The sequence below is a fragment of the Dysidea avara genome, chromosome 9 (assembly GCF_963678975.1).
Source record: "Dysidea avara chromosome 9, odDysAvar1.4, whole genome shotgun sequence".
NCBI classification, from domain to species: domain Eukaryota; kingdom Metazoa; phylum Porifera; class Demospongiae; order Dictyoceratida; family Dysideidae; genus Dysidea; species Dysidea avara.
The window spans coordinates 31837302-31858408 of NC_089280.1; the positions used below are offsets into that span (position 1 = coordinate 31837302).

General features: G+C 37.3%; 1 protein-coding gene across 1 annotated transcript in view; it reads left to right on the forward strand.

The window, feature by feature from the left end:
• LOC136267015 (uncharacterized) overlaps positions 1 to 15583 on the forward strand; it is a 176550-nt gene extending 160967 nt beyond the window's left edge. The window contains exons 24-26 of the mRNA XM_066062065.1: positions 11805 to 12116; positions 13547 to 13813; positions 15236 to 15583. Of these exons, the coding sequence (XP_065918137.1) occupies positions 11805 to 12116; positions 13547 to 13813; positions 15236 to 15420 (764 nt within the window). The 3' untranslated portion in view covers positions 15421 to 15583. The remainder of the gene's footprint in view (positions 1 to 11804; positions 12117 to 13546; positions 13814 to 15235) is intronic.
• The last annotated feature ends 5524 nt before the right edge of the window (positions 15584 to 21107 follow it).

Here is a 21107-nt window from a genome sequence, read left to right on the forward strand (position 1 = left end):
TTTGGATAAAGCAGAAGTATTAAATAAACATTTTGCCTCAGTGTTTACTCATGATAATGATTCACCAGCTCCACACCTGGGTCCTAGCCCATACCCTGATCTTCCATTATTTGAAACATCTATTGAAGAAGTATATACCCTATTGACACAAGTCGATCCTTTCAAGACTACAGGTCCAGATGGTATCCCTCCCAAGCTATTGAAAGAGATGGCATTTGAATTATCTCCTAGTTTAACATTGCTGTTTAATTCATCATTGAAACAAGGAGGGATTCCACACGACTGGAAAATAGCCTCTGTGACCCCTATATTTAAGAAGGGCAATCATAGTAACCCTACAAACTATAGGCCAGTTTCATTAACATCTGTGTGTTGCAAAACTCTGGAACGAATAGTACACACTAATATTATGGAACATCTGAATAGTCTGAATATACTCTCAAAGTGTCAATACGGTTTTCGTGCCAAACACTCTACTGAGCTACAATTGTTACACACAGTTCATGACTTAGTGTCAAACCTTAACCAGAAAACTCAAACTGATGCCATCTTACTTGACCTATCTAAGGCATTTGATAAGGTGTTACATCGTTATCTCCTACATAAGTTGCAGCATTATGGAATACGTCATGAGATCTTAGAATGGACTTCATCCTTTTTGAGCAGCAGCACTCAATATGTTACTTGTAATGGTTCTCAATCATCACCCATCAATGTTATTAGTGGAGTGCCCCAGGGCACTGTCCTCGGACCCTTATTATTCTTAGTTTACATTAATGACTTACCTGATTGTGTATCATCTTCTTGTGGCTTGTTTGCTGATGATTGTCTGCTCTATAGACCAATACATACTACAGATGATAGTCGTTTCTTACAGGAGGATTTGTTACGAATTGAAGAGTGGGCTAATAAATGGATGATGACATTTAACACAGATAAATGTGAAGTATTACAAGTTACTTTAAGTAATCCAAAACCCACAAGCTATTTCCTGTACAATAATCAACTAAGAATGGTTAGTCACACAAAATACCTTGGTGTGATATTGGACTCTAAGATGAACTTTAACAAACATATTACCACTATTTGCAGAAAAGCTAATAGTGTACTGGCGCTTCTTAAGCGTAATCTATATCATTGTAATTCTCAAATACGAAGCCAAGCCTGTTTCTTGTATGTGAGACCAATACTAGAATACGCATCAATAGTTTGGGCACCATATACTAAGACTAACATTGAGAAGCTTGAAAGTGTTCAGCGACGTGCTGCCAGATTTGTGGTGTCTGATTATGATTTTTCAAGTAGTGTTACCAGTATTCTGAATGAGCTTAAATGGTGTAGCTTGGAGGTTAGAAGACAAGTAAGTAGACTGATGATGTTTTATAAGATATTGCAAGGTTCTGTCGCACTAGAACTACCCTATGAGATATCTCTCATCGACAATGTTACTAGAGGGCACAATAGAAGATATCAAACACCTTTTTCAAGAATTGATATACACAAATTCAGTTTCTTCCCAGCTACTGTCAGATTGTGGAATAGTTCACCTGACTCAGTTGTTAATTTGGATTCCTTTGTAGCATTCCGTAGATCTGCTACTGATTTCTTAAACAAATTATAATTTATAATTCTTTTTATACTTAATTAACTACTTAACTTAACTACATACTATATTGCACGTATACTCTTTCAGAGTCCTGCAATTATTATAATAATAATAATAATAAGCCATTTTCGAGATACGAGCGAACAAAATTTCGTTTTGATTTCTTCGTTTTTTTCTTCTTCATCTTCATTTCGCACACTTCGCAAAATCCGCCATAAAACACGAATGCGCGCTCGGATTAGGCTGAAATATAGCACACTTAAAGAGCTGATTAAGGTAGATCTCTGTACCAACTTTGGTAGGAATCCGATGAACATTCATGAAGTTATGGCCGATTATTTGTGTAAAATAAGGTCGAAGGTCTGTCACGCCTACAGAGTAAACCCCTTGGAGAAATCAGTTGCAAATTGATCTGTAGATGGAGCAACCATCGTAGGAGTGCCTTTGTGTGGTTTGAAAGGAATAGTGATAAAGACCATGGAGATACGACACAAAACCCAACCTGTGTCAAAATTACGTGATCGATTTTTATGAATAAATAAACTATTAATTTTCGTGTCTACCAGGCAAATCACTTAGAGCAACGAGCTGAAAATTAGTATGTAGCTGGAATAATCATCATAGAAAGTCCTTGCAGTAGTACAGAAGAATCGGATTGCAAACCACTGAGTTATGATTCGAAAGACAACTACGTGTAACAAATGCGAGATCGAGATACTCTAATAGAACAGTCACCCTAATAAAGTATTCAGCTGCATTTATAATTTACTCAATTATATTACATTGCAAGTTATTCTGTAGGGAATTCAGCTACAAACAAGTCACCCTGTAGTCAGATCAGCTAGAAGAAGGTACCTAATAGAGAGTTCAGCTACAAAGAAACCATTTATATGTAGAGAGTTCAGCTAAAACAAATCACCCTGTAGAGAACTCAACTACAAACAAATTGCCCTATAGAGAGATCAGCTAGAAGAAGTTACCTTGTAGAGAGTTCAGTTACAAAGAAACAATCATGCAAAGAGTTCAGCTGCAAACAAATCACCCAGTAGAAAGTTCCGCTATGAACAGATCACACTGTAGAGAGTTCAATTAGAAACAAGTCATCCTATAGAGAGATCAGCTAGAAGAAGTCACCTTGTAGAGAGTTCAGCTGCAAAGAAACCACCATGTAAGAGAGTTCAGCTGCAAACAAATCACCAGTAGAGAGTTCAGCTAGGAACATGTCACCCTGTACAGAGATCAGTTAGAAACAAAAGAGTTCAGCTAGAAGAAGTTACATTGTAGAGAGTTCAGCTACAAAGAAACTACCATGTAGAGAGTTCAGCTGCAAACAAATTGCCCTGTACAGAATTCAGCTACCAACAAATCACCCTGTAGAAAGATCAGCTAGAAAAAGTTACCTTGTAGGGAGTTAACTACAAACAAATCACCCTGTAGAGAGTTCAGCTACAAACAAATCACCCTGTAGAGAGTTCAGCTACAAACAAGTCATCCGGTAGAGAGATCAAAATAGAAGGATCACCTTGTAGAGAGGTCAGCTACAAAGAAATCACCCTGCTTCATCTTTTCTTCTTCCTGTGGAAAAGAAAAAAAAAGATAGGTTAAAAAAGCCCCAAAGCTGGCCATAGGCCAGCTTTGGGGTATACAAATACAAAAAGAAGTGAAAACTAATCAAAAACAGCCAAGCTGTAAAAAAAAGAGTGCGGCCCTGAGAAAAGCTATGGCGAAAAAAGATGTGAAATCCAAGGTGGTGGCCAAGAAATGGCTGTGATGGTAGGTTAATGGTAAAAATTTTAATAACAACAATTCAGGTGAATTTGGTACCGCTTGGTCTTGGCACAAAATTCGCCTGAATTGTTGTTATTAAAATTTTTACCATTAACCTACCATCACAGCCATTTCTTGGCCGCCACCTTGGATTTCACATCTTTTTTCGCCATAGCCTTTCTCAGGGCCGCACTCTTTTTTTACAGCTTGGATTAGATATATATATATATGTGACCGGATCTTGGAAAACCTACCTTTTGGGCACAAGCAAACATTTTGGGAAAACTCCATTGAAAATTTTAACAATTTTTTCAATATTAATTTTTTTTGCACATTTGGATAAAGCAACTATTAAACCTTCTTGCTGTGAAGTTTCACACCCATAGCTTCTTTTTCTTAGGAGATATGGATGATTATATGAGACTATGTAGTAATTTCACATGCGTGGGACAACAATTAACTTACAAATTGGGTGATTTGTTCAGGTGCTGGAATGGCTAAAACTTAGTCTTAGACAATAATACATGGGATTTAATTGCAGAAATGAACCAAGAATACTTCATTAAACTATCAGAAATGTCTTTTAAAGTATTCTAGATGGTAAAAACGGAATTGCTGGTAAACAAAATGATCTGTCACCATTTGTCACCCTTAATCACTCACAGAACTCAATACATTACCATAAAAGTTAGTTTGTAATGTACAGGAGAGAAAAATGGCCATATCTCAGGGATGCTTAAAGATATTAAGCTGAAATTTTGACACAAGATAGATGAGTACCCAGTACCGTATTTAAGCTATAAAACAGAAAATTGACCAATGTGCCAAAAAGGTAGGTTTTCCAAGATCAGGTCACATATAATATAACTGCATGTAGCCTGCTGTGAAAAAATAAGATTGAGGACATACCTCCCTAACTTTTAAGAAGAAATTAAGTACAAACTAGCTAAACTTATATACCACTGATGTAAATGATTTTTGTTGGCTCTAAAAAATATCTAGTAGGACTAAAACTTGGTAGGACCCAAGTTTTACTATGCCTAACTCTATGCTTCATCAGTGGTGCCTCAGTCAAATGTTGATATAAGTACTTGTGAAATTTTACCTGGATTATACCACTACATAGCTAACGATGTATAGCTATAATGCAAATGAAAAATCAATCCATAATCAGGTGATACATTTCTGGTTGGAAACTAATACCATTAGGTGGTCACAACATAATATTGAAGCCTAAATCACTTGCTGGAGAAACTAAAACTTGGAGTTGTTGTAGCCACGCCTCCCATTTTGGTCTCAGACATGCAAGGAAGAAATTTCATGCCGCTTAGTTTGATGGAAGGAAAGCTCAGATCCATATGAAACTTGCGCTGTGCATGAAGTGATAACCAAACCATATTGCTGTATAGTGAAGGTTTGTGGGCTTTCCTTTTGTTGATTGCTGGGTTGCTCCGAATCCAAAATTACGTGATTTTCGGCCGATTTTCAGAAAAGAGTAGCCCCGTACAGTAGCAAATCGATTTATTTCTGCTGTGGGTTATAATCAGGTATAGACCTGGACTATATATGCCAAGTAAGGGAAGGAACCCATGTTTCATCCGAAGAGCGCGCAATTTTTCACGATTTCCAGCATAAAACAATCGCCATTCCCATCGTATGGAGAAAGATAAATAAGTTTTATTGGTACGTAGAAAAATACTTTGATATGCCCTACAGGTTGAATTAGTAGGGGGATAATTTCGTGATTATCGATTTTTTTCATTGCAGGCCCTACCTACGTGCAGGACCATGTCCACACTAACTAAAAGTCATAAGCATTAAATGTGACCAGATTTTTTAAAAACCGATCCAAATTACACTTCAGGCAACATCTAACTAACACCACCAGTGGATAGCTACACTATCATACTACTACGTAGTTTTGACCCTCAGTGCAACTCAAATTACTTCAGGCTGGTTTTAACAGGTGTTTTTTCTGGGTGGTGTAGAGAGCTCGAATGGCGGTTTCCCGCCTTGTGAAGGACCTGAATTGGCAAAAATCAGTGGTTTACTGGTGGACAACCTGATAATGTTGGGAAGACATTTTTTTTTGTTTTTTTTTCTACATATCAGCCACTAAGGAGCCAGCACAACCCTGTAATTTTGTGTCTGGACTCAAATCGTGGTCTGCCTCCATTTTCTCTTGCCCACCCCCACTCCTTTGTGAGCACTCATGATAGTACCTCTCTTGCCCACCTGCTCAGATTTTCTACTACAAGCAGCTATAGGTACTGGAAATGGTCTGAAAGGTAATAGATCGATGTATCCTTTGTGTAAATATCATACACATGCTTGCTATTCTTGGCAAGTTACGCTGACTTGAATTCTTTAAAACCGTTTATCTCAAAACTTCTAATGTGCGATTTGGATCATTTTCCCAAAATCCAGTCACAAATACGTATCAGCACTATGTATTCACATAGCATGCATGATGATATCACTTTTTAGCCTGAAAGCAATATTATATTGAAGTATTGTGAGTACCTAAGCTAAGCTAAGATAACTTTAGTAATGTGTAGTTTACCACAAAGCAGTGGGTGACCAGTTATACCCAAGCCAACATGAGTATAGCTATTACATTCATTTCATAAGCATGCCTAAAAGACTTAAATTATTATGGGAGGTAGAGGCTAGTGCTTGTTAAAATGAATGGACAAGTCCAGAGACACCATAGAAAATTCTGTTTAGCACCCATTTGCTATCTAGAGTATTTTAAGCGTGTTTGTCTTTTACTAATTATATAAATCTATATAAGAACTTCACCAAAGACTTGGATAGGTACGTTTCCTTGTAGAATGATTATTTTGTGTTATTTGTAATTTGGATGTGATTCATATTTAAAACTATCTGGTCTTTGTAGCATCAGATTAGTGATACAATTAATGTAGTGATGTACACAAGGTCACATTCAAGTACAACACATACAGGTGCCAGTTCATTTATCCTTTCCATGCCTGCTCTGTTTATGCATATCCAGTATACTTGTGCATTGTGTACATGTGTGGCTGTGTGTGTGTGTGTGTGTAGTATGTGTATATGTGTGAAATAAATCATTTCCTATTACATCCATGAAGAAATCTCTATATTCCAGTTTAATGTTGGTCAATACAATAACACAACCAGTTTGCTATGTGACACAACTGGTTCTCTTGTCAACCTCCGTCTTTGTTTTGATAAGTTGTGCAGGCAGGGCTCCACAGTTCACCTATATTTTTAAAACAGGTCCACTTAAATGTATAACCACAGATTGTAGCTCCCCTGATCGCATGAGGCTTGGAGGACAAATACCTGGGGGGGGGGGGGGGTTCTTGACTTTGAAGCCAGATGGATTTCTAAGGCCATCCTACCAATCCTACTGAAACCCTGTACTATCACACCTCAAGCTAACCTTGAGTTGGAAGCTACTCATGGAATGGGGTAATATTGGAGTACGAGTCTACTCAGCATGTGGTGCATATTCTCACCCAACATAACTACATGTATCATTTTATAAGATTATTTAGTTTATGATTCCGTTATTCTTTTATTTGCACTGACTATATATATAAACGTATATCATACACAAATTTGAATGTAGTCTCCTAAATCTAGGGATGGGCTTTGGGAGGGGACAGACTTTTAACCCCATGTGGCCTTGATACATACCCTATCTGCATGCTCCTTCTGGTGCATGTGTTTGTGAGTCACCCTAACTTATGCTCACCCTTCTTTTGCCTGCTTTACATTGTGGAACCTATTTACCATACTGCATCCACATGGTCATCAACTATTAGCTGTTGGTAAGTGATATTATTCCATATACATGCAATTATCTCCCAACATTGACCTTGTTTAACTAGTTAAACTCCATATAATAAACATGAATCTTCTGATTCAACTTTGCCATGCCCGCTTTGATGATTATTTCAATCTAATCCAAAACAGCCAAGCTGTAAAAAAAAGAGTGCAGCCCTCAGAAAGGCTATGGAGAAAAAAAGATGTGAAATCCAAGGTGGCGGCCAAGAAATGGCTGTGATGGTAGGTTAATGGTAAAAATTTTAATAATGACAATTCAGGTGAATTTTGTGCAAAGACCAAGCGGCACAAAATTCACCTGAATTGTCATAATTAAAATTTTTACCACTAACCTACCATCACAGCCATTTCTTGGCCGCCACCTTGGATTTCACATCTTTTTTCACCATAGCCTTTCTCAGGGCCGCACTCTTTTTTTACAGCTTGGCTGTTTTGGATTAGATTTCACTTCTTTTTGTATTTGTATACCCCAAAGGCGGCGGCTTTTTAGCCTATCATTTTTTGTTTACCACAGGAAGAAGAAAAGATGAAGCAGGGTGATTTCTTTGTAGCTGAACTCTCTACAATGTTATTCTTTTAGCTGAACTCTCTACAGGGTGACTTGTTTCTAGCTGATCTCTCTACAGGGTGACATCTTTCTAGCTGAACTCTTTACAGGTGATTTGTTTGCAGCTGAACTCTCTTACATGGTGGTTTCTTTGTAGCTGAATTCTCTACAAGGTGATTTCTTCTAGCTGATCTCTCTACAGGATGACTTGTTTCTAACTGAACTCTCTACAGGGTGATCTGTTCATAGTGGAACTTTCTACTGGGGGATTTATTTGCAGCTGAACTCTCTACACAATAATTTCTTTGTAACTGAGCTCTCTACAAGGTAACTTCTTCTAGCTGATCTCTCTACAGGGCAATTTGTATGTAGTTGAATTCTCTACAGGATGATTTGTTTGCAGCTGAACTCTCTACATGATGGTTTCTTTGTAGCTGAACTCTCTATTAGGTACCTTCTTCTAGCTGATCTGACTACAGGTGACTTGTTTGTAGCTGAACTCCCTACAGAATAACTTGCAATGTAATACAATTCTATAATGGAGTAAATTATAAACGTAGCTGAATGCTCTATTAGGGTGACTGTTCTATTAGAGTATCTCGATCTCGCATATGCTGCACGTAGTTGGCTTTGGAATCATAACTCAGTGGTTTGTAATCTGATTCTTCTGTACTACTGCAAGGACTTGCTATGATAATTATTCCAGCTACACACCGATTTTCAACTCACTGCTCTAAGCGGTTTGCCTGGTAGGCGTGAAAACTAATAGTGTTTTTAATCATAAAAATCGATTGCGTAATTTGGACACAGGTTGGGTTTTGTGTCATATCTCAATGGCCTTTAACTGGATTCCATTCAAACCAAACAAAGGCACTCCTACGATAGTTACTCCATAGATATTTCCGTAGGCTCTAATATCTATGGTTACTCCATCTACATAGCAATTTTCAGCTCATTCTTTCAAGTGGTTTACCCTGTGAGCGTGACAGACCCTCGACCTAATTTTACGCAAATAATCGGTCATACCTCCGTGAATGTTCATCGGATTACTACCAAACGTGGTACTGAGATTCGCCTTAATGAGCCCTTTACGTGTACCAATTTTCAGCCCGATTGGAGCACGAATTCGTGTTTTATGACGAATTTTGCAAAGTGTGCGAAAAGAAGAAGTAGAAGAAGTAGAAGAAAAAAACGAAGAAAAATACCCTAACTTTGGCCGCTCGTATCTCGGAAATGGCCGGAGCGATTTTCTTAAAATTTGGAATGTATACTCCCCTACCTAGTCGACACTTTTGTAGCAAATTTGGTTTCAATCGGATAAAGAATCACGGAGCTACAAAGGGGTGAAAAATGCGTTTACTTTCTTCCTGTAAATATACTCACGGTGTAGTGCGCCGGCTTCTTGTGCCGCACGACACACTACCGTGTGTCTTGATCAAGTATTGCACCTCTTGGGGTGGAAGTATTTATTTATTTATTTAAAGCTTTATGGTGTAAACACACCAAGGGTCTGAAGGTAACAGATACCAACAGCCACTGTCTACATTACACTCTATACACTACATATTTACATGCATATACGTACAGTTGAGATTACTTACTACTTAATTATGTACATTATAAGTGTTTCAAGTTGAGGTGGTAGGTACTGGTGTTGCTGGGATCATCACATAAGAAGAGCCACTAGATCGTTGATTCTGCCAAATAGCTTACTATTGATGTAAATGTTGTTTCCTTTCAGTTTGACACATTTCTTGTTTCCTTTCTGAACTAGCTAATTCCCATCTAGTTCGTAAATACACTGATTCAATTTCTTTTTCCTCTCTGGACAGGTAGGGTTTGATTATGACGTCTTTACAGTAGGTGCCAAGGATCTGTTAGACAAAATTGATGTTACATCAAAGGTATGTAGGAATTTAACTAATAATGGTCTAGGCTTAGGATCAGTGGCATTAAATTTTCCCAGACGGTGGGGGTCTTGGACAGATAATCTAGACAGAGTAGAATCAACATTAGAAAGAACAGTTAATACAGCATCCAGGTCATGCTTCTGTCTGGTGACCCTGGGAGTTTTGGGCTGAGATTCATTGATTCCATAAATAACAATACTTAACATTTTATTAGACATTTACTGAGAATGCTTGGAAAGACATTGATAATTAGTTTCCTTAGATCTTGGAGTTTCAGGAATTGAGCTGGTCTTAACAGCATTAGCTTCTAAACTAGAAATTCTTGAATTGAAAGATTCCACAAGGCTTGGAGGTTCAGAAATTATACTGGTTTTAGCTTCTAGACTAGCAGTTAAAGGTTCAACAAGGCTTGGAGTTTCAGGAATTGTGCTGGTCTTAATGGTATTAGGTTCTAAAATAGAAATTCTTTCAGTTAATAAAAGTGCTTTCAAAGTGTTGATTTCAATTGTTTGTTGCATAAGCAAGCAGTGCCAACAACAGAAGGGTTCCTCTGACTTAAAGCTGATGATGTCAAACAGTGTAGATGTCAGACCACTGCACTTACGATAAATCCAAGTATTACATTGGCCCTCGCAGAACACAGTTTCTTCTCCTTCGCTGGTGGCTGAATATTCTATAATTGGGTCCTCACAAACCCGACAAATATCTTCAGTATCAAGTTCTTCATTCCTATCTTTCTGTTTCTTGTTGGAGCTAGGTGGAGTAAAGTTAAAGGGCCTTTTCCTCTCCCTTAAGCCTTTCTGGTTTCTTGGAGAAACAGCTTTCTTTGTAGACATTGTATCCATGGCTTGAATAGATAAGAAAGTTCTAAATGATGCCCACCAAAGCTAGTTGAATCTAACAAAAGTACAATGAAATAGGACTTGCCTCGTTCAAGTACTATCAGAATTACAGTGTTCTGAAGTGCCCTTGCCTGGAATCACGAAGTTAACACGAGTGACATACTAAAGACAACCACTCCCACAATCGGTCCTTTTCTTATATCATGCACTAATTATAGGTCATACAGTGAAGCTAGATAGAAATTAGTCATACAGTGAAGTTAGGTAGAATCCTGTATATGGTTGATTAATTAGCTACAAAAATAGTCACTTGTGGTTACAAATAGAGTAGAAATTATTTCACACTTAATGATTGACTATACCAAGAGTAAACAAACGAGTGGAATGAAAATGAGGAATCTTGCAACTTATGTAATAGGGACCTTTACTAATAAAATAAGGAGATTATCAGCTGGTGAGTAATTTAATTCCTACATACTTGAGAAAATCTCTCTTGTTTTGTCAGTTTTTATTGTGATGGTCCCTTCTAGGTTGCAAAATAGCTAATTTTTCTTTCCTTAAAGAAGATCCATAACTAATTAATGTATCAGTAACTGATAATTGCTCAGAAAGTGGTGTATACCATTAAAAGATTTTACTATTGTGTTGTATTTTCAGTGTTCTACAAAACGTATCAAAGAATATGTGCAATGAATTATAAGGACGCATAATCTTATGGTTGAAATCAAGTTGTTCATATTTAGTATGGGTAGTACTACTGAGAAGAAATGAGAACTATATAAGTTGTAAAATAACATTAAACCATACCACATGAGAATAATTATTGAAATTCCATTTCCAGTTAATCACACGCCATAGTCTGGTGCAGCTAGACTGTACAGCTTTTCCTTTTGTCATTGGACTAGAAAAAAGGTGTCTGAATTGTTGCATATTCCAGCTACATGTGTAGCTACTCCAAGATTTTGGGAATTCTACTGCACACTTCTGATTACTGTCAAAGGCAGCAAGCAGGCTTTACAATGGCTATTAAAAGTAGTGAATTGAAGCCATTATGCATGGTTCTCACTAACCAACACCAATCAACAAACAATCAAATGACATGCTGCAGTAGAATTCCAAAATCTGTGGGTATCCAGAATACATGGGAATTCCCAACCAAATGACAAAAAAAAGAAACAGTCAGGCTACACAGTATGTGGCTACATACACTGATCTAATGTGTGCAATGTTGATTTTCTGTTACTTATAATATACTGTATGTTGTTACTGGACATAATCATAGTGCTTTTTTGTTGTAGGATCTCCTACCATAAATTCCATTAGTAGCTCTCAAATAACATTTGAAGGAAACAACCTAAGTCTAACATGTAGTGCTACTAATGATGAGGATGCTGCTGATTCTTTACGAATAGTTTGGTACAAAACTAAGGATAAGGTTACAATAACAGGACAACAAAATGTTACTGAGAACACAACTAAAATTATAACCAGACTACAGTCAACAATATCATTTGATCCCATTAGCCGCAATGATGATGGAGAGTACACCTGTCAAGCATTTAATCATCCTCAATTGTACACTAAAGCAATGACTACTGTGACTGTTGAATGTAAGGGAAGAGAGCTATGTATGAATGTGTAGCTAGAATATTACTATACAGTTCAGCATAGTATTGTATAATAGGGATTGGTAGGAGGAGGTGAGGTGGGCAAGAGATAGGCTTCAAAATGGAGGCAGACTGTGATTGTAGTCCTGGCATGAGGTTACAGGGCTGTGCTGATACAGCACTGAAAATGTTTGGCCAACTATGTCAAGCCATCCACCAGTACACCACTGAATTTCTTGTCAAGCCAGGTCCTTCACAAGGTCAGAAACTACCATTCAAGCACCCAGAAAAGATGTCTTTAAAACCAGTCTTAAGTAGTTTGAGTAATGCTGCAAGTCAAAACCAATAGTATGATAGTTTACTTATCTACTGGTGGTGTTTGCTTGATGTGCTATTTTGGGGTTGCAAAATCTGGTCACATTTACTGTTGGTTAGCAAACCAATAAATTTTCCAGACTTTGCAAAACCCTGTACATGCCATGTGACTAATTTGGGCTGTCCAGTCAACCGGATAACAGAGGTCTGAGGTTCCACTTCCATGACTGTAGTAAGGATAAATGTTCACTAGTATAGCTGCAGCTGCAGCTGTACATAGATGACCTCCCTTGTTTCTAATACTTTTCTACTCAAGCACATAATTTTTGCTTGTACTTGTATATTCACTTCTTTGTAATGGCATAATTCATTACTTATGAACCAGTGATTACTGCAACAAAGGAAAGAATGGAACCAGACACAAATTAACTGCATGACTGAATGCACATCCCAACTATCAATTACCAAAAAGTGACATGGCCATCCCACTTCCTTTTTAGCTATGTTCCACCTATTATATAGTCTTACAAAGCACCGATTCAGTCACTACGTAAATTACATATAATCCTAGCACCGAAGCCATGACATGTCACTGCGAATCAATACCTATGAAGCATTGGGGACATTAATGAGGACAAAGGTAACGCATGTACTGTAGCTGCTGCACGGTTGGTGGAAAGGCATGTCTCAGGCGTGAAGCAATGTTGAACAGTGAAGAAATCAAGCCTGTAGCTTTAACCATAGTAAAGTTATACTAATCTGAAGGTATCAGTTAGTCAGTCAGATGGGCAGTCAGTTAGTAAATAATGTAAAAAATCAAAATTTTTCAAATCCTTTCAGTAAAACGTTTCAGAGTGTTGTAGTTTGTCAATGGCTGTAGCTACATGTACCAAATTCTCAGCACATTTTAGTAATGTCAAAAATACACATACTGAATCGTTTTCACTGGTTTACTCGCTAGTGGACCTAAACTCCTTTCAAAGAACCACCAGAAGGTTGTTTTAAGTTGAAGAATATTTTCCATGAGGATTTTTGCTAAAGAAAGCATACAATCTCTTATGTATTTGTAGTATTTAACATGTCAGTATTGGTACATATATTTTATTATATCTACACAGTTGCTCCAATAGTGACCATTGATCCTCCACAATCACCACTCACTGTGTTTGTTGATGATGGTTTGAGATTGTTCTGTACAGCTAAAGGTCTACCTGTTCCTGATGTACACTGGTATGAGGGCAACACTCTTATTATTCAACCATTACCACAACTCTACCTGGTTCCTACCAAATCTCCACACACTACCAACTATACTTGTGTGGCAACAAACAATGCTGGGGGGAAAAGACATCAAACAAGTGTCAGTATCATTGTGACAGTTAAAGGTATTTATACAAGTACAAGTTTGATTAAGAAATCATAGAAATAAACATTATGAATCGAAATATTATACTAGTGGACAATTAATTCCTACTTCAGTTTATACCGGACCGAAGTAGCAATTGGAGTATAGCAATCTCTCCTGTTTCACTTCTTTTTATGATCCCTAATTGAACACTCCTAAGTTAACACAATAATGACTGATGAACCCACACATACCATATTAAAAGAAAGAGTGGCACCATATAGACTTGTGTCTGAAAACTATCAACTGTTGAAAAGTGAAGTGGCCCTTACACTTCATTTTCAGCCATGTTAATTTCCTGTTACTCGGTATTGCAAATAAAGAACAGTGTGAGAAGTGCCTTTGCAATCAATCCAGTCACCATGGAAAATATGCATTTTTGATGTAATGGTCAGGATAGGGAAACCATTATGCACTACTGCAAATCAGCACCTTCTACTATGAGCAAAAGAAATGAGACACATAAGATGACAAAGGAAAGGTAAGTGTGCATTGTGCATACTGCAGTATGCCAAAAGGCACCTGTCAGGCTAAAGTTACGTCTAACAGCAAAACAAAACTATAGCTTATAGCCTTGGCCATTTTTGAGTTAGTTATGAAGACATCAGTTAGTTAGTCTACTGTTTTGTATGATACATGTTAATAAATTCTCCATGGTCTTGTTTTCATTGTATACGGAACACTCTGCTTTAGTGACAATGCAGAAAATGAAGAACTTTTAAAAAAATTGAAAATCAGAATTGGGTTTCAGTGAGTATAGCATTTGTGTTTAGCATTTAGACTTACATGTATATTGCATATTTATTGACATACATATTATAGTTCCATGCACTGTTGTGTGTGAAATTTCAAAGTGTTGCTTCTATGGCTTTGTGGGTTTATGCAACTCAAAACTATAACTTTTGCTCTATATCTTGCTAATGTTTTAGAAAGCAAAAACCTTAGTACAGCACAGACCTGGGTAGGAACATTTAAGAACACGCAATTAATTTTTAATGCTGAATTATGTTTCCTGTGGGCTGTAGGCATGCAAAACAAGAAGTAGAACAAGAAGATGGTACTACTTTGTAAAGTTCAAAACTACTTTTCTGGCGTATAATTATTATTGTTCAGAAAGTATATTTGAAAGCCTACAACTCTGCTTTTGACATGTGTGTTCTATTAAAGGGCTTTGAAAAAAATTCTGGCATATTTCCATTATGGGCCACTATCGTGGTTCATGATAAATGTACATTATACACAAAATATGCTCATGTAGATTGTTCATTATTCTCAGTGGCTTGTTCACTACTTGGGTGTGACCTCATATGAACATATTTAGAACTAGCCAGCCGCTAAGTGTTTACATATTTGTGTATATATGACCTAGTATAATTATGCAACACTCTGGTCCATTTTTTAGAGAAATGTCAACCACTTAGCAGTCCAGAGAATGGAAGAGTATTTCAACTGTCTGATGGAAAGACTGTCGTCTTTACATGTGATCCTCATTATACCATTGTTGGAGAAGCTGAACTGCACTGTAATGATGGAAAATGGAGTTCACATGTTCCAAAGTGTATTTCTGCTGAATTAGACAGGAGATAAATTACTTTTTATCTTTAAGAGAACACTGACTTTAATTGCAAGGTTATATTATACTTTTTCTTTTCATAAATAGCTGGCCCATTTTCTATGTATTTCAAGTATTGCTGTTTGATCAATTTCACTGTATAGCATGTACATACTGTTACTATTACTATACATAACAACATATTCAAGAATACTAGTATTTTAAAAATTGTTAATTTAAAAATGAAGTAGACATCTATACAATAAAAAGTAGTGGAACAAGAGATGAATGATGGTATTACAGCATAGCTCGGTGGAAAAGTCCCTACTTTGGCATTGAGCAAATTATTGCTAATGTGCCAAAGTAGGGACTTTCCCATCAAGCTATGCTGTAATACCACCATTCATCTCTTGTTTCAGTACTTTTTATTGCATAGATCCCTATTTCATCTTTAAATTAACAATTTTTTTAAAATACTAGTTTGTTTAGTTTTTGTTGTAGCACAGCTAGTTACAGGATAACTTGTGAGCTAGCTATTAAGTTCCTGTATAGCTTATTCAAGTGCATACTGTTGGAAGCACATAGGCCCATAGTAGCTAGCGTGCATAGCTTACCTTTGATTGTAGTAGCAGTGGCACTCAGATCTATGGCCTGTCTCAGTATGATGGTCCGTGTTCCATTCACCCAGGCCGGAAGTTGTTTGAATGAACAGGCCCTTTCATTTGTCTGGAGCTTAGTCTTGACTAACAAGATGAAGTAATACAATTTCCACTCAAGTACTATCCAATCACTCACTGATGTCGCCATCCAGCACTGATTAGGTGAGTCAGTGTGTTCAGAGGAACAAGCCATCAAGTATCAGTACATCTATTAAGTAACAAATCTCTTCATCAATTGCAGTCCAGGCATTGGCAAAAGTCGAAGTGACAACTCAGCAGCCTTAATGTTTCATGTGCAACACTTGAAATTATAAGCGCCCCGCTCTTTCAGCAGCATAAGCACTTTCTGAAATAATTTTGTGGTGTCTACAGAAAAGCGCGAGAGTGTTGATACAAATAATTAATGCCTCAGTATGGTTTCGATGCTTGAAGATGAAGACAACCAACCTGATTGAAGATGAAAGGAAAGACAAGGCTTACAGGCATTAACTCGTCAGAACCACAATAGGCACATCCAACCAGTGAGTTTGTTGTTGTGGCATAAAATGGTGACTGTGTGCTACTTTGTTTGGGCTCTAGGCTTGTGCCTGTGGTGAGTGAGTGAGTGAGTGAGTGAGTGAGTGAGTGAGTGAGTGAGTGAGTGAGTGAGTGAGTGAGTGAGTGAGTGAGTGAGTGAGTGAGTGAGACAAAATTTCAAGTTTTGGAGATTTAAAAAAAATTCTATATCTGATCACCAGTGAATATTTTCTTGTTTTTAATGCTGTATTTCATGTTAGTGGACTAATATTATTCCGTAAAGGTGATTTTCGTGGCGTAAGATGTCTCTAGGATGATTTTAAAGGCAGAATTTTAGGTGGCACGTCATTTTTGGGGGGATCCCTACCTACTTAACAGAACTACCATACTGTTTGATATAGCTTCTTGTTCTTTTTCTACTAGTTTATAAGTCAGTATATAACTCATAGCTAAATGGCAGCTTGGCTGTAATAAATTAAACACCCATGGGTAAAAGTATCTAACCTGCAAACGAAACATCTGGTGTACACAGTGTTAATTATAGTTAATAAAGATGTGACTTTGATCCTTTATCATTGTCTCCTGTTCAACATTCAGTTGTGCTGATTGATTCTACTTGGTTAGTAATTGCTAACCAAATTGGCAAGACTACATGAATATACAGAGAACACTAGTCAATGTTAAAGACAGTAATGAATCGAACAAAAAAATACAAATGAATAAGGAAAAAAACAAACGTGTGTATGAAACTGTACCCAGGAGGGTTTACAGGGGATCTTTATAGCACTTCATCAGTAACAATGACTAAAGTTTTTTTCAGCTCAGATATTCACAACAGAACAAACATGCACATTAAGTTTTCCCCAATAGTCACTGTGATAGCTACATAAGAATTTAATACTGCATGATGTTGATAATTACTCTGATGTATCAGCTGCTGCAGTTTGAACTAAACCCTGATTTTATTAGAGCAGTTATTGTTGTCTGACTACTTTGGTGGACATTATTGATTAATTATGGCTACACCTGTGTTTCAGCATTATATCCTTACCATTATCAGTCACTGGCATTTGTCACTAACTGAAGTATATAGTGTAACTATACAGACAATGAAATCCTGCTGCATGCATTGGGCAGACTTAATACACTGATAGGTGCATGATGTAGTTCTGCTGGTGTGCTTGAAGTAAATTGTACAGCTTTGTGCAGGGACCAGTTATAATTTTACTTCAATATGTAGCATACTAGAAACTCCTGCTGTGGGGCAGGTATACTGATGCTACACTACATTTTTTGCTGTCAGTTAAATGTCTTAGAATCTGAAGTGGTATTATTACTAGGGGTGTGGTAATTATGCTGGAATGATTTTCAGCATAATGCCAGAAATCATTATTCCAGCATTTTGAATGAATTATCAAAGATTTCATGAATGAACGATCGATATACTCTAAAAGAGCACTCACCAGATCAAGACACTCTAATAGAATATTCACCTATATTATACCCTAGCAAAGCAATTAATCCTATTTTTGCATACTACTCTATTAGAACAATCAAATATCTTGTATATGTGCAGTAATTAACCACCATAGAATTTTACATTCTACGTTTCTATTGGAATATATAATTTTGAGAATGAAGTGTAAGTTTTGGAGCATAATGCAGGAAATTCTGAAGAGAGTAATGCAAAGAATCATGAGCATAATTATCTCAGCTCTAATTATTGCATGTATTGCCTGCATCAGCTGCATGACACTTGCTGTAGGGTAGGTATACTGATGCTATGTTATATTTATTTGCTGTCAGTTAAATGTCTTAGAATCTGAAGTGGCATTATTACATGTATTGCCTGCATCAACTGCATGACAATTGCTATTACATCATCACATCACCTAGTACTAGTGTTATTTAGCTTAGCTATAGCTACACACAATTCTGCTGTTAAGCTTACCTGCAGCATTGTGCTTACATAATTTCAGTGTACTTGCAGAATGCAGCCTCATGTTTAATGTGACATCGTGCATGCTACATATATGTAAATGGTACCGAAGTTTAATGCTTGGTTCCCATTACATTAAATTTATACAGATTGTACATGTAGGACAATTTAATGTGTAACATATATGTACATGCACAATACAGCAAGACCGGAGTAGGTATATACCAATGTTGCTGTCATTTCTTTTTTTTTTGTCGTCAAATATGGTGAATAGTGTTAGAGGTATTACTCACATGATATAGGACAGGTACATGTACACATCTCTGTGGTAAATATATTATGAATACACATTACTATAGTTGTCTTAGCTTAAATACAATACATGTAGTACTGTTATGGTCACAACAGTTCAGTATGTTACATACACACTCACAGGGCCGCCCACAGGGGGGGGCAACTGGGGCATTTTGCCCCGGGCCCCAGGAGCCCCCATGAAGGGCACCCTGAATACCTGTTTAAAAGATCGATATACTCTAATAGAGCAGTCAGATCTAAATATTCTAATAGAGCAGTCATAGTATTCTTCAGAGGAGCAGTGTAGCAAGCTTATAGATAAGGAGATGTGGTTGGTGATGGGTAGTTATTGTCATTGTCAGCAGGTTGTGACTTTTTTTTTTTTGGTCTTTAACTTACAACTTGGGTGAAGGGCCCCACTTTAACTCTTTGTCCTGGGCCCCTTAATTTCTCTGGGCGGCCCTGCACACTCATGTACTTTAAAAGTGATATCACCATGCATGCTGTGTGAATACATATATGATGCTGATATATAACACTTATGATTTGTTAGTGTGGACATGGTCCTGCACGTAGGGCAGGTACCAATGCTAGTAAAGGTATAAAAATAAATCTCAAAGCATGCTCATGCCATAGCACTTAAAACCAGTCTTCTTTTGTGGTTAATTAAGTCTTCTTTTGTGTACATGTAGGACAATTTAATGTGTAACATATAATTATGTACATGCACAATACAGCAAGTCCGGAGTAGGTATATACCAATGTTGCTGTCATTTCTTTTTTTTTTGTCGTCAAATATGGTGAATAGTGTTAGAGGTATTACTCACATGATATAGGACAGGTACATCTACACATCTCTGTGGTAAATATATTATGTATACACATTACTATAGTTGTCTTAGCTTAAATACAATACATGTAACTTTGTGTTATGCAAGTATACAGTATATATACACCCTGGCAAAAGCTTTGAGGCTGTTGAAGACATTCTGTTATATACTAGGATTAGCCCTGGCCCATTATGCTTCTATTATGCTTTTGAGCATTGCTCAAAAATCAAGCCTATTATGCTTTCAAAATCAAGTTTCCTAAGAGTAAATGACTGCTCTATTAGAGTATATCAATCTTATTCTGCAAAGTATGTGAATAACTAGCCAAGAAGCAGTATAATATCAATATGAAATGCAGCAGTAACATGTAATTGTGGTCATAATTGCTATTGTTCCGGCAGCAGGAAATATTTTGTCAGTGCTATTGTTCTGGCAGTCCACTAGATTTCTCACTATTAAGCACACTAGTTGTATGCTATGCCCCGAGTATTCGACTTTAGGGCACACATCTAGTATATAGATTGCCCCGAGTATTCGACTTTAGGGAATGCATCTAGTAGGTTGCCCCGAGCATTCAACTTTAGGGAACGCGTCTAGTAGGTTGCCCTGAGCATTCAACTTTAGGGGATGCGAAAAGTAGTTCTAGTGTTAGGTTAGGGTTGGGTTCAGCTTTAGTTTCTTCTTCACCTTCAATATCTATTATATAGAAGTTACTCCACTCAGAGACATATAAGGTAGAAACTAAGGGAGTTTGGTAGCTGGGAGCCATGTAGCACAATGGTTAGGACTCTGGGCTCAAACACTGGAGGTCCTGGGTTCGATTCCCACTCAAGGCATTTTGTGTTTCTCTTTTTTTTTTTCGTTTGAGGACCTTTTTTGTCTAAGTTTTATTTTTATTCACGTGACTGCCGGAACAATAGCAACAGCCTTTAATAAAATTTTGAAAATCATCTCTAATTATGCTGGCATTATGCTTGATGCTTTTGGCTACAGTGTACCTATTATGAATTATGCTGCATAATCGGCCGGGGCCTAACTAGTATTTGGTGCTCAAGTTAATTCCTCCAATTAGTTTGGCATCTGCTCTTCAGTTTTACAAGTGATGGGCAAGATTCAAATTTGGATAGCTAAATGTACATTTATTTGGAAAATCTATCATCTATATATATAAATCTGTCTGTCTGTCTCCAACGCCTGTAACTCAACAACCAAAGCACGTATCGACACGGGACTTTAACAAAATTAAGTGCTCTTCATGGCAACCCCAAGTTTGTTGTTACAAACTGCTACGTGCTTCCTTTCGTTCTCTATAAAGCGTTGAAGGCGTTGGTGTAGAGGAAAGCTTGAGCTACATTCCTGTCAAAACCACTAACAAACAGCCAAAGCGTTTGCACATAGAAGTGTTAACCCAGCAGTGGCTGGCTTAAAGCTATCCCTAAAGCCTGTCTTGGTTTGGCCATCCCTGGTCCAGAATTTGTTATAGG